The sequence below is a fragment of the Arthrobotrys flagrans genome (genome assembly GCF_004000055.1).
Source record: "Arthrobotrys flagrans strain CBS H-5679 chromosome Unknown unitig_1, whole genome shotgun sequence".
Taxonomy (NCBI): Eukaryota; Fungi; Ascomycota; class Orbiliomycetes; order Orbiliales; family Orbiliaceae; genus Arthrobotrys; species Arthrobotrys flagrans.
In genome coordinates, this window is record NW_027137556.1 from 3,812,117 (window position 1) to 3,826,635 (window position 14,519).

Sequence of the window (14,519 nt, forward strand, 5' to 3'; positions counted from 1 at the left end):
CGAGTACTAGAATTCTGAAAAACACGTTGATATTCGGTTAGAAATTAGAGCCACCACTAATGGCCTCATCGTCGCTTCATTTACCTTATCTCTTTTCAAGGTAAGTGGGCTATAGCGATAATTTTCGCCGTTACTGATCTTATTGATCATGCGAGGTGCCTGAAATGCTTAAGCATCCGGATATACAAAGTGAAGCCGAGGGTATCCCGAATGGAATCGAGTCTCTTCTATTCCTTGGTCTTATAACCCATTATCAGCTCCATCGTCCTCTACCGTACTCTATTACCACTTCCCAAGATGGCCTCAATTACTGCTCTTTCCAGGTTGTGGCGTCTTTTGCACGTTTGCACGTTTGCACATTTTTCGGCGGAGAGAATTTAAAGGCGTTGATCATGCGATATCCCTCGAGTTTTCGGCCACTCAAAACGCTTTAACTATATTGAATTGCAAGCTATTGACCGGAAATGTGGAAAAAGACGTCGGAGCTTTACAGGTTTCAGTGTATTCGGGCCTTCTGGGCCCGATAAAAGTGTTTCTTCCATTGCGCCCATATCAATGCAGGGACGCAACACAGCTATTCGCCTTCTGATGTTGCATATTTTCGTATCCTTAACCTTGTTGCAACCTAGCCGGCCTGTGCACCAAGCCAGTTGCACTGGCATCTTCTCAATGCCATCAATCATCAATCATCAATCATATCCAGCCAACCAACAAAAAATAAAAATTCACAGGCCGGTCTTGACAATTCTACCGCCGGGCGGTACAGACATTCGTTTCTATTCTTTCTTTCTTTTATATATTTGGATTATATATTTGGATTATTTATTTCATATTCTTTTCTCCTTTCCTTCGAATCCTAGAAAGATGGTTTCTGGAAACCCCTTTCTATTTCTCTTATCGTCCTCTTTTAGACTTGGGGCTTACGCCGACCAAATCATCAACCTCAGCTATGTCCCGATTGTTAAATCAGCTGAAGCCCTAAAAGGATCCCGCCAAGGTGTGAAGCTACTGCCAGTTCGTGAAAGCAACTTGTATCCTCACCTAAGAAAGAGATATGATGACTTGTCAGTCCTTCATCTATGGGACTCTATTGTTTTGCACTATGGAGGCATCGTTGGTACGTTTCACTTTTGCCAGGTTATAATTTAAATTTGAAGTAAATGGATGCTAACAGCTACGGTATAATAAAAAATCAAAAGGTACACCTTGTTAATGTGACGGTGCAAAAGCCAGACCCTAACCACCCATTGATCCTACTTGAAGATGTCGACACACTCACCCAGAGCATCAAATGCACGGGTGACAAGATGGCCTTGGAATTCAAGGACAAGAATGCCATGGAGTATGCCATCAAGCAATGGGACTGGGTCAATGAAAAAAAACCCTGACTACTTTTATTTGATAACCTTCCACCAGCATGAGGGCTGGAGAGGTTAATGATAGAACATCATACAAAATCTCTGCGGTTGCTTACGACGAATCAGCTTTGACGATGACTTTGACAAGAGAAAAGGCCTCTTGGGATGAAACTGCACAACTCTTCTAGCTCCAGCTTTCTACTCTCGAAGCGCCGGTGACGCCTGCTCAAAACGAAATTGCGAAACGCCAAACGAACATCGCAGGGAGAAGCATCGGCACACTCGGTCTCGCTGCAACGGCGTGCAATATTATTCCACTAGCCTTCTTACTTACCGACGAATGTGATCCTTACAAAACCGCTAAAAATGTTGCTAAAGCATTCGTGACTGCCGAAAAAGAAGTTGTTGGGAAGATTCGCAGCAAAGTTGCAGAAGGGACCCGTCCCGGATCGAACAACATGGGGAGCAGTGGTACCTGCCCCATGGACCTTCAACTGGGGTAGCGAGGACGCCAATTTCACAATAAGCCACTTCCTGGGTCTATAGAGGCCGATAGCAAAGTCGCTTGCCTCGGATGTTACGTCAGATCTAATTCGACCCTTAGCATGAAGGTCACTCGTGTGAGAGACACGGCGGATGTTGACGTGGCGATTAAGCCAAATTATAAAGCTAAGCTTGATGTCGGATTACAGGGCTATATCGGATACGGTGGAGATATCAACGGCATAGCTGAGAGCACCAACGCCGCTTTGGAAACCTTGACTGTCGGAGAGTCCATTAACTTTATGTCAGATATTGCTAGCGGACCTGGAGTTGAGGCGAAAGTCAGGGCTGATGTGGATATGGACTTGGGCTTTATTGTCGACACCAAAGAGGGTAGCATCGGGCTCCGCATTGGGGACGAAGTTACTGTTTCAGCTACTGGATGGGACACCTTTGTTCTCGAGCCTATCAAAGAATTCTGCAAGTTAGGTGCTTCTTTGGAAAGAAACCCTTATCTCCGGCTTGGATACGGCACTAGAATTGAGATTTTGGGGTGTGTATTCAAGTTCGGAGCCTTCGCTGGATTAGAAGTAAAGCAAAGCTGGGGATACGACCTTGGGCTCAATCCCGACGGGGGCTGCGGGGAAAAGGTTGGATTTGCGATGACGGAGGCCACCACAGTCAACATCATCTACAAGGTTGTCGTCGATCCTATCACGAAGTTTGTACTTGAAAACGTCACCAGTTTTCTCGGTTTTAATATCCCGAGCTGAGCGGAAACATTAAAGAAATCTCGAATCCAAAGCCAACCAGAAGTGCATATCTTTCAGCAAGAAACAGCTTACGATCCAAGGCTCAAGCTATGGCCAAGCGAATCAAGCAACAGCAAATCAACGCACGCAAAGGAACTTTCCTAACGATCAATAGCTCAGCAGGCGAGATGACGAAATATAAGCTTGAGGAGTTTGCTTGTAAGGACGGTGTAAGGCACTTGCTACCATTCAATGAAGCAACTGGGGGGCACTCTTTGCCTGGTGTGATGGAAGAGAAGAGATGGATTTTCTTGAACGGGAAATGCGTTGCCTATTCCGTTTTTTCAATTGTAACAAACTAAGAGCAGCAGACGAGAAGGAAGAACCAGCCAATCAGTATGAGTAATTCAAAGCAGGGACATTAAAGTTGCGGCTTCGATTGTACCTTAATTATTAGTATTTAGGTTTTGTTATTTTGATATCCTTAGAGCATAGCGATGGTTTGCTTATACAACCCTTTATTATACCTGTATCTATTTGCCTTAGTTCTTATATGCCCACCTCGTACCAGGGTGGCTTGTCCGTGATATCATTGTGAGGCCACCTATCACATAACGTATATAACTACTTCCTACTTAATATTTTCCCATTGATTGTCGACTTGTGGCTTACTTCAATACCTGGTGATCTGAAGCACCACGATGCTTCTTATCGGATTCATTCGTTCAGATATACAGCCTTCCAAGTTAAACCTCGAGCGCACATGGATGCAGTTATAAAGCGCCTAAACGTTTGTAAAGTCGACTATCAAAAAGTTCTAGGTTTTTCAGATATCAGATATCATCACTCTCTTGGGTGGGCGAGACTTCGTAACGTATACTAGTAGCTTCCTGTTACCAGGTCCGAGACTAGTCGACTACCTAAATAGTTCAAACAAAACTTATGATCTTCGGGTAATTCTTAGTATCACGACTTCAATCCCAACTAGTGTAGAGGTTAATTAACTTATTGACAGGCGCTGGGCATAAACTCTATACTTTTCATGAGCTCACAATGGTCGCTGAAAAGAATCGGCAAGGCCTCATACCCAAGCTAAAAATTATATTTCATCGAGGCATACTCGTTTACAAAATATCTTATTGTTGAGAATATCACGAAATATATAAATAACCAAACTAGAATGGCGGTCCCAAATACAAAACCCTATATAAATCTGGGTCCCTAAGTTACTATGCTAATATGTACTTATATATTTATATTCACTTGAGAAAAAACCTCACTGGAAGTTGGTGACCATTTCGATACAAAAGGTCTTAGTCCCAGACGGTCAAGAGAACAACGTCATTCACGACACTACTATTCGGAGAGGGGTGTCGGTTACTTTTAAAATGGATTGCCACTTAAGACCTAGGGTATTTACTATGACGAATGTCATGGCCCCGTCTTGAAAGCGAAGCACCTGGCCTGACCAGGGGCTTTTAAAACTAGCCTGCCAGATTGTTGTTTTAGGTCTGTTTGGGAAACCTAAAGAAATTGACCTTCCTAAAGGGGTATAAACACATACTAAATACGGACTAGACCGCTTAAATGGAGAACTCCCGAGGGTTGAAGGCTGTATTTTGTGTAACTCGTCTCGCAAGACAGCTTGCTGTTGCAAAACATCTTTGTCAGGGAGTAACGGAATAAGTAGTTCGGATTCGTCTGGTCGACTCCATGCTCGGAAAACTCGACGGTTTTGGTAGATGCTTTTTATAGTCCGAACATTCATGGAATTCTAGAAGGAAATCTCTTATTATGGGTGAAATATAATACAAGTAAAGTGGCGTGTATCCAGTATTTGAGATCCATTTCCTTTCGTCCCACGGATAGTAGTTTCCATATCGTCGACGCACTTTCGATTCTTCAACCGCTCTAACCGGAAGCTGGTCTTTCGTTTCTTCATTCATTTCTTGTCACTCGTTTCTCAATTGGTCAATCTATTTTGAATTTTACCGCCATTCGTTTACAAGTTATATCCTAAAATATCATTGAAGGGCCGGTCTCATCGTGTAGGATTACTTTTAGCTATCTTCTGATATACGTTATCAGCTTCTGGGTCAACATGTGTGGAGGATACGCCGACGGGAAAAGACCCAGCTGCAGCGGTGCAAATATATGCAAGCGCCAATACGGCGGCCGAGCATGGCCCAATGGCTTTGCATTTCGATACCAAGTCCAGGGCGTTCTCCCAGGATCCGACCAAGCTACCATGGAAGCGTCTTTTGAACGAGCTTGGTCGAAATGGGCCCGAGTGTGTCCCTATACCTTCCAAAAGGCTAATGGAGACGCCAATGTTACAATCTCAGTTGTCGGTGCCAATGACCAATTTTTCCTACAAAACCCCCAGACGCAAGCGTACGCCAACATAGGGCCCCAGGGGGGTGACCAAAGTTATGTCAGATTCAAAGGGCCTGCGTTCGGTGAATGGACACCTTCGGCGATACATACCCTCTTTTTACATGAATTTGGCCATGTCCTCGGTCTTAGCCACGCTAATGACCCGAACTCGATTATGTCGGCTTTCATAAATAACATGTTTTCCGAACGAGAACTCACAAACGACGACATTGTGAGAATGCAAAGCGTCCTCAACTCCAGCGGTTTGAGTTCGCCAAACAATGGACAGCAAATTAACAACAATGTGCCGCAGAATAACTACAATAATGGACAAAACTACTATCAGACCCCGAATCAAAATCAGCAGAATAACTACCAGACTCCAAACCAAAACCAGCAGAACTATTATTATAACTACCCAGCTCAGAACCAGAACCAGAACTACTACTATTACTACAACTATCCGAGCCAAGGTTATTCATATTACAAGAGGTCGGTTGCCGCGGCTAAGAATTCATCAGCAGGAGGAGAGAGGCCTAAAAACCGTTGGAAGCGATACCAAGAAATTGAAAGCAAGAAGGTATAATCGATATTGCCTTAAGTTTAGGACTCGGATACATTATTGTTTGTTCGTATTAAGAACACGTACTATCGGCTTTTCTGAATAAGTTCATCATAATCAATTTTTATCTCGTGATAGCAGTGACTACACCACGAACGCTGAAGTCGGATCTAGAATTGATACCAGGATTGCAACTCCAAAACGAGAATTTCGAGAACCTGACATCCATGCTCTCAGCAAAATAATCTTCAATATTTGAGCAACCTACCCTCGAGTCTCTTTTCCAAATCTTGGCGCGGTCTCGTATAGATCGTTTAGAACTTGAGGTGCAAAAATCAAGAATTATACGAGTCCTCAGGTTGAAACAAAAGTAGATGGCGATATCGATGTTGCAAATATAGTTTCTCAATTATCCTCTCATGCATATACGTAACCTCTCATTAATTTTCAGGCCACGTAACCTACCGGTACTTTCGTCTCGGTGTTAGATGTTAGCTAGTGGCTAAACGTTTTCCCGTGCTTCTGGTATCAGGTCGTGGTGTATTTATACTTGAAGTTGCATTTCGTTGTGGGGAATTGTGGCAGGGCAAGTTTAGGTTCTGGAAGGCGCCTTCCCTGCCAAATTATCTCGGCTCTCATGCGGCACCCCTTTCTTGCGTACACCTCCAACATTAGCATCAATCAACCCTCCGACCTTTAACTTCTCCATCGCTACATCAATCGACCTTTTCACGCGGACCTTAAGGAAATAATTCTCACGGTCGCTTCTGAACAGTCTCCAATCGTTACTTGCATCTGTATCGCGACTATTTGTTGTTTGTCGTCAGCTGGACTGTCGCGGCTTGGGTAAGCCGGCCTCCCGAGATACCCACCCGCTGAATATCGTGAACGCTGACAAGCTACCCACTCTCAGACCTTGCTATCTATCACATATATCTCAATCTTTCAAAATGCATATCTCCAATATTATAACCTTGGGGGCCTCCCTCCTACCCCTCCTTGCCTCCGCGGCAACTCTCACAGTCCCAGCTCAAATGGCAGGAGCCACAGATATTCCCGATTTCTCAAACCCTTACCATCGTCCCTCCTTCGATGAGCATCTCTTTCCACCACCCGGAGTAATCATCGACAAGTCCGAAAAGGCTCTCAAGAAACGTCAGAAGGGTGCTGCAAACTTCATCGTCCACATGTGTCGCGACACAACTCAATCTAGCTGCGACGCTGTCTGGGTCTCCGCCGCCCAATACTGTTATGATAATGAGCACTGGTTCGGTTGGAGCGGTGACCCCGGTACCTTCCTTAGCGCCAAGATCGAGGGTACAATGTGCTGTGCTTTCTATGCCGATAAGACCTGTAATAAGGCTGGTGGGCACGTTGGATGGCTGGCTCAAATTTGTGAAGCTGACTCTGGGGATGGTTTGTTGATTAAGGGTGGAACGGCGTTTTCTTGGATGTGCAACATGCCATATGGCAGTGCCAATGTTAAGATGGACTCGTCGCCGGCAGATGTCAGCGCAGTCCCTGGGGCTGGCAATACCGGCGCTGCAGTTGCTACTCAGGTACGATGGTTACAGATGATATATAAAATTTTTTTCTCGGTTTATGCTAACATCTGTGATTCTAGTACGCGCCGTAAACGGTTTCTTCGCAACAGTTCAAGGTGTAGTGTTGGCTGTATCTTCATGACTGGTATCTACGTATTATCTATCTACTAGTTTCTTTCTTCGGCACGGGTTTCAGGTCTTGGGATTTTGCATAATATGGATCGTGTATTTGTACGGGACGGCTAAAACTGAGCGGTTTTTATGTTCTCGCAAGCCTTGATTTTCTATTCTACACCATCTACGTCTTTGTGAATATCCACACACGCCAGCAGGTAATTTCTCGCCGGTCTTGTGTGCAGCCCCGTCTAGTGCAACCAGCCGCCTGCATTCGAACGTCATCAAGCATGAATGGTCACGATACGACAATAAATACGCACTCGAACCGTCCCTCTTCCACTAAACCACTTCCTCAACGTCGCATGGCATACACATTTTCTTGTACGACTATGAAACTCTAGTGATCGCTGCTCTTTCCAGAGTTATTTCCAAACCCGTCGACATATTTCAGCGGGGATCCGACAGGATCGCCTGGAAAGCTTCACAAGTTTACCACGTTTGGCTTGGCGTAAACAACGCGAAATTTAAATCATGACTGCGACGATTTGCGCTCTCCTCTTTTTGATGGCTGGGCTGAATATATTCGTAGATGCGACGAATACTGATAGGCCGAAATATACTCTGCGCCTTCCCGCGACTGCAAAGTACTACCCAAAGGATATCGAGGACCTAGTCCGACAGTACGAGCGTTATGACCCACAGGACGCAGTGCGGAGACTGAATAAGCCGGTAATGAAACTCCTCGCTCACGTTAACGCCGACGAGGGAGAAAAGTATTATGATTTCGATTCTTTCATTTCTTATTCTGGAATAGACCCCGCGGACCATGAGGGTAGGTTGCAACCTGGGGGGCTGTATTTACCAGTAAACCTCCATGTCTCTCATTATGGGGATAGAAATAACGATAAAGATTGGACGGTTTGGTCTAAATATCCACCGACACTTCGGAAACGGCAAGTGCAAACAGAGCCGACCTGTCCACCAGGGAACTCACCGTGTACGAATATTCAGAAACCTGGGTATTGTTGTCCGGGAGGGACGAGCTGTGTGAACATCCAGGATACCGGGTTTGGAAGCGTAGGGTGCTGCCCGAGTATGTTTATATCCGTCTACAAGAGCAGTCGTGGTAAAATAATTTAATTTGGAATCAACTGGATAGACAACCAACCATGCGGCGACAGTCTCGATAGTTGCGCTCCTGGGTAGGTTCACTTGCAAATGTTATACGCCGTACCAACTTATAATATTAACAAATCTATAACAAACACAGCTACAGTAAATGCCCCTCAGGATCTGGCGGGGGATGTTGTCTTCCCGGCTACATCTGCTCCCCCCAAGGCTGTCTAATAAACTCCTCCAACATACCTCCTCCAACCACTGTAAGCTGGGTATCAACTACAACGATAGGATTAGATATCTGCCAGACCGGATACTATCCTTGCCCTGCCTCTCTTAACTTTGTTACGCCCCATGACGATATATACTAACATATATCCACAGTATGCCAATACTAACAACAATAAACTATCAAAGGCTGCTGCCAAGTCGGCTTCCACTGTGCCCTCTACACTTGTCCTTATAACACCGGCCCTGGCACGCCAGGCACCGAATACATTGCTCCAACCTTCGTAATAGGCACTACAGGCGGTGTAATTATCAACCCAGGAACTACAATAACCTACGGCTCTGGCTTCTCAACAATAGATATAGCAATAGTTACAGCTGCCACAATATCAGGAAACAAAACGCAAGATGCACCGAAGATTACTAACGCACCGGGGAATATCTTGACTTTGAATAATTGTCCGAATGGGTGGTTGACGTGTGGTGCTGAGTTTGGCGGTGGGTGTTGTAGATTTGGAAGGGTTTGCGGGGTGGGGTATTGTCCTGTGCCTACTGATAATCCGAGTAGTACGGGGACGGGGGTGGTGACTGTGACTACGAATAATGGGTGTCCGGCCGGGTGGCTGCAGTGTCCGGCTGAGGTACAAGGAGGATGCTGTCCTTCTGGTGAGTTTATCCATTTGTTGTGGTTTAGTATAAGTGTTAATGGTCTATAGGATATGGATGTGGAGTATACAACTGTCCGGCCACGACTACATCAGATGGAGTGGCAGTGATTGTGACAACCGCTGCTGCAGCACAGAAGTTGTCGCCCGTGGGAAGGAATAGAGGGAACAGGACAAGAGGGGAGATATGGAGTTTAAGTTTCATGATGGGGTGGGTTTTTGGATATGTCATCTTAGCAGTAGTGATTTGATACCATGATGCATTATTAAAATTTTAGCTAGCAGCTTGGCGATGCTACGACAGGATTTTGCGGGTAGTTAACAATTAATGACCTCATGAAATTTCGAAATCTGATTTGCATGATTTATATATCAGGCGAGGATTTTCCAATGTATCTATGTCTAGAAATGCCGCTGAAAGAATCTCAACACAGAAATCCGACAAATACCAGTCAACCTATCGAGTCCTCTATGTCAGCATCCCATAGTTTTCTCGAAGGAATAATAGTTTATGTTTCACTACACGAGGCTTAGGCAAATTCTGAAAGCAAAACTTTGTTGTTCCAATAATAATCTATTTCCCGGCGCTACTAATCTACTAATTTCCTTAATATATATATACAATAAAAGAAATAAAAGGCATCGTTCCCCTACCAGCTGTGAGAAATATATACAAATAGCTAGTGTAAACTGAATGCCGAATTATATAATAAAAAAATGAAAAAGAAAAGAAAAACTCCGGCTTCCATGCTAGGATATCTTGGTATATAAAAGAAAATCATAAATAAAAAAACAAGCGCTTTTTGTAGAAAAAGGATGCAAGGGTAAGCGAGTGATCCGAATCGAACAAGATCCCAACCGAAAAGCACAATATGATTATAGATTAAAAATTAAGAGTCCCAAATAGCACCGTAAGCAGCTACTCCGCGGGATTCCATGCCGTAGACAACCTTCTTGGTCAAAGCTGGGTTGCTAATGATCACAACGGCTTCAGCCTGAGATTCCTGAACGAGTCCCCAAACAAGCTTGACCATATCTGGCTTGCCCTTGACTCTGGTATCCCAGATGATTGCATTGGGGTCAGCGGAAATGACGCCATTGATGATTTCACCGCCAAAAGTCTCTTGTGGCTTAGGAGTAGACCAGAGAACTCGGACTTTGATGCCGTTCTTTGCGGCAGCGAGAAGAACTGGGAGACATGGTCCAATTCCGGAACCAGTACCAACGACAACGACACGGTTGAAGCAGTGTGCGACGTTCATGACACCACGAGTTGGGATACCACGGATCCACATTTTTGTGGGAGGGCTGACGATGTACTTGCTAGTCCAGTCACCAGCTTTGCTAACAACAACGGAGAAACCACTGCGGTTCGGGACACCAATGGTGGCGAAGGCGTGCCATTCCATAAGTGGCTTGTCAGAGAGACGAACAAAGGATCCTGGGACTGGGTTGTTGCGGTAGTCGAAGTGGAGGCGGACAGCATGGTCGGAAAGCTTCTCGGGGACAATGTTGACTTTTCGGAGATGAAGCCATGGGGAAGCAATGGAGAGAGTGATGATGATAAGAATCCAGAATCCAGGAGTGTGCATGGTTACCATAGTGACCGACATGGTCGGACCAGTGAAATCGCTGATAAGGAGGAAAGTCAAGACCCAGAAGAGGAGCAAGACAGTCCAGCCAGAAAACCTGTGGGTTTGCTCGAACTGGTTATGAATCTTTCTGCGGACGCTTGGGTGGGCGAAAGTGAGGATGACTGTGAAGAGGAGCATGATAGCGTATGTAACACCCAAAGTGGCAGTCGAGATCATTTTGCGGGATGGGTCGACAAGACTGGGACGGAAGGCATCGAAGCTAGCCTGAACAACCAAGAAACCGAACCAGAAAGTTGCGGAAACAGCGCATCCACTGTGAATACCGCCCAAATGGTAAACCTTTGCCGCGTTTTTACGAATCCAAAGAGGCCAGGATCGTGGGACCCAACCAGCTATCATTATAAGAATTAAATGTTAGAGCCTCTGCGTTGTTAACGAGTCGGTCTGTTGCATTTTTAACTTACCCATACAGAACAGTGCGTTGACGATATTATCATTTCTAATGAGTATCGAAGGCAACAGGTTGGCGCTGACGGCAGTGGCGAGAGTGGTGCAGTTGGTTCCCTTATAAAGGAGCCAGCAGAAAGGAATCAGGTTGGCAATAAAGATAATCGCAAAAATCCGTCGGTAAATGATCATGCTGATGTATCGCAGATTGCGGAGTGGCCTGGCGAGCTGCTTCTCTGGCAGCTGACTTTCCAAGTATTGATCATGCCATGATGTATTCTCGGGAAGACCTTTGGAGCATACACTGGACGCGGACGATGAGACCTTGGAGTCGGTTTCCTTACAGTGGACTTTTGGTGGTGGGGGTAGCAAATCGTCTGTGGACTTCTCATATCCCTTAAATCTGGCTGCCAACTCTCCTTCATCGACCCTACCCTTTGGCGTATACGGCATCTGCGCAATAGCGTAGTAACCTGCCGGACGAACGAGGTTCTCGTCCAAAGTGGACGTGACCGTTTTTTCAATGCTTTGAATGTCGACTGTTTCTGGTGTTATGAAAGCATAAACCTTTCCTTCGATCTCGATAGCAAAAGCTTTAGAGACCCCCTCACAACCCTATAGTTGAACAAAATGAAAAATAGTAATCGGATTAGTATGGGTTCCTAGCGGAAGATAAGATTGCAAATTAATGCAAATCTTTATCGAAATGGTACGTTGTGTTTAGGAAAAAAATAAAAAAACGTCAAAAAGTTGGAGAATATGGGAATTGAAGTGTAAATGTATGATACCTGTAAATTAGAGGAGACAGCATATGTATCTATTTTGAAGCCCGGTAGAGCCATTCCTAGAGCAGTTTGGTTCGACATTTGGAACGGGCGCAGGTACAAAATTTAAATGTTGCGTAATGTCTCGGTATTATAAGTGGGTGGACAGATTGAGAGCTGATCGATGCTGCACGATGCTGCAATGCGGTGTTTCAAGTGTGGGAGCGACATATTCTTATACGGCTTGAAGTTGCGAGGCTTTCCATCAGAAGCATTTTTCACTGAACATAGCATCTGCCTCGATGTTGCCTGTCGATAGTTTCCTTCGGTGACAAGTTTTCTTTTTTCTTCCTCCCATCCTCAACAGGGAACATGAATACAAGTATCTACCTCGGTGCAGGGGAGATCTTGAATTGGTACCTGCCCGTATTTGGTAGAGCCTGTAGCCTCCAAGGACTCGCCAGAGAGGGTCGGGGAATTTCGCATGGGTTCAAATTTTGCAGGCCCGGGGTTTGACCAGAAAACGGAAAAAAGCACATCGCCAGGAAGCACCACCACAAAACATTTGGGACATGCATCCTTCCGAACATGGCTGTGGGTGGGTTTGTGTGAAAATCATGCGAGCTCGTAGGCTAAGTCCAATTCGAGTAAACCGAGCCCGAGTATAGTGTGTTGCTGGATAAGAGGGAAGTGACCATGAGGTCCACCCGTCTAGCGTCGTTAGAGATTGTATTCTTGGTGAACTTGGTGGGTATCCAAGAAAGTATTCAAATTTGGTCGGTTCGAGAGACTTTTACATGTATACAACGTACCAGTCGCTTGCGATATACCTAGATATCTTGAGTGAAACATGCAGTGAACCGCAAATTGCGTACATAAATGGCGTAGGTTTCGGCTCCCCACGCTACATGTTTTTTTGCACGTAATATTTTGCACGTTGAACGGCAGCCTTCAGCGATCTGCTGCAGGAGAAACGGTGCAATAGTGGTTGATGAATTCTCAATACCACGTGGATCCCTACCACTAACCTCCTCACCACGAGGTATTAGTATCGTAAAAGGCATCTCCAAAACCTCAAACCCCCAAGCACGAAGCTTGACTTTACTACAGCTTCTTCACCGTCGCTATGGAAAAAACCAGCTCAGAATTCCTCAGGTTGTATCAAACGCATCAATAGCGTGGTTCTCAGCTCACTTTTCGTGTATATATGGAAAGTGCGTCGACATATCGCTTGGCTCTGGTGCGAGGTCAGGGACGGCTTGATATCATGGCCGCCATGACCATCTACTTCGAACCGCGATACCAATGCAACGGCGGATATCATATCATATCTCACGGAAACTTGGAGGTGTGGATTCTTCGATCCTGCGCTCGCTTATGCGTCTCTCAAGAACTGCCCAAAAAGAGTGACTGGCAAACGCAAGGGGTCGCATTGAGGCAAAGAATAGCAATCTCGGGTATCGGCGAACTAGTCTGAAGGCCTACGAGTATCAGAACTGGGTTGATCGAGATGATCAAGTACCATTTCTCCACAATTCCATGCTTCTCGCGAATTCTTTCCCTTCAATAGCCGCCCGTAGCAATCTGTAGATGCTCTGAGTCGTGATGATACTATCGATACTTAATGTGTTGATATCGAGTGGCCCGTCACAAGGGGCTAAGTGTGGTAGAGGCGCAGCTGTTCGGGCTGAAATTGCCCGATGCTTCAGAATTGTCCCAGTTTTGCCCTATTTTTAGTGGTCCTTTTTAAACGAGCAAATCGACGGAAGATAATTTCTAGAAACTATAAAGAATTCTTTGGCGCCGCAGCTAGGCCTAAAAACAGGTTTGCCAACGTCACGAGCATCTCTTAGCTTGCCTGGAATCGAATAGATTATTTCGACCATCGACTAAATAATTGCTCTCTTTTAGTTACAAAACAGGAGCTCGAAGCCACGATCTCGGCACTGACGCAACATCAATTACGTTAAGATCCTGGGCTAATCTTCCCGTTCTAATCGAGGCCTCCCAAGAAGCCCCCAAGAGAAACCTGGAGCCGTGGCGAATTTCGAATTTTTGATTAAAATTGGTGATAAAATTTCCTCGAAATTCATGCCGAGGTAGTTTCCCAAATGGGACCGGTTACCTCTTTGGGACAGGGTCAAAGCCACACAACACGGACCAACAAAAGTTTTCCCAACCTTAGCTAGTAGCCGTCGAAAAAATGCACAAAAGGTTTACTCATCTAGCCGCAATCCGGCAGGCAAGAGATGGAGGCTGACGAAGTTTCTACGATTTCCCGTTAAATTAGGAATGTTGTACTTAGGTTACTCGTCGTTAAGTTAGAACCAAAATTTTTCCTTTCCGAACAAAGGTTTTTCCTCAATTTAGATCGGAGACAAATACTATCGCTTAGGCGGCCGGCCATCTCGTGGATGCCGCGAAAACCCGCTATTCCAATGCGGCATTGGCATTGATAACAGATGAAGATATCGAAAACTTGTTTACTCACTCCAATCCACCCACCACGAAA

The 14,519-nt window shown here is 45.3% G+C and overlaps 4 protein-coding genes across 4 annotated transcripts; 3 read left to right on the forward strand and 1 right to left on the reverse strand.

Moving 5' to 3' along the window:
- Positions 1–1,102: 1,102 nt before the first annotated feature.
- On the forward strand, positions 1,103–2,614 carry DFL_009155 (uncharacterized protein; the record flags this gene model as incomplete). Its single annotated transcript, XM_067638997.1, has 4 exons — positions 1,103–1,117; positions 1,200–1,367; positions 1,547–1,857; positions 1,963–2,614. The coding sequence occupies 4 exons, from the start codon at positions 1,103–1,105 to the stop codon at positions 2,612–2,614; spliced, it is 1,146 nt and encodes a 381-aa protein (XP_067486830.1).
- Positions 2,615–4,694: 2,080 nt separating this feature from the next.
- On the forward strand, positions 4,695–7,167 carry DFL_009156 (uncharacterized protein; the record flags this gene model as incomplete). The annotated part of the gene is made up of 4 exons (XM_067638998.1): positions 4,695–5,549; positions 6,307–6,377; positions 6,445–7,090; positions 7,156–7,167. The coding sequence occupies 4 exons, from the start codon at positions 4,695–4,697 to the stop codon at positions 7,165–7,167; spliced, it is 1,584 nt and encodes a 527-aa protein (XP_067486831.1).
- A 556-nt stretch (positions 7,168–7,723) lies between these two features.
- DFL_009157 (uncharacterized protein) lies at positions 7,724–8,824 on the forward strand (the record flags this gene model as incomplete). Its single annotated transcript, XM_067638999.1, has 4 exons — positions 7,724–8,285; positions 8,352–8,394; positions 8,463–8,571; positions 8,693–8,824. The coding sequence occupies 4 exons, from the start codon at positions 7,724–7,726 to the stop codon at positions 8,822–8,824; spliced, it is 846 nt and encodes a 281-aa protein (XP_067486832.1).
- A 1,267-nt stretch (positions 8,825–10,091) lies between these two features.
- On the reverse strand, positions 10,092–12,109 carry DFL_009158 (uncharacterized protein; the record flags this gene model as incomplete). Its single annotated transcript, XM_067639000.1, has 3 exons — positions 10,092–11,188; positions 11,261–11,858; positions 12,032–12,109. The coding sequence occupies 3 exons, from the start codon at positions 12,107–12,109 to the stop codon at positions 10,092–10,094; spliced, it is 1,773 nt and encodes a 590-aa protein (XP_067486833.1).
- Positions 12,110–14,519: the final 2,410 nt, after the last annotated feature.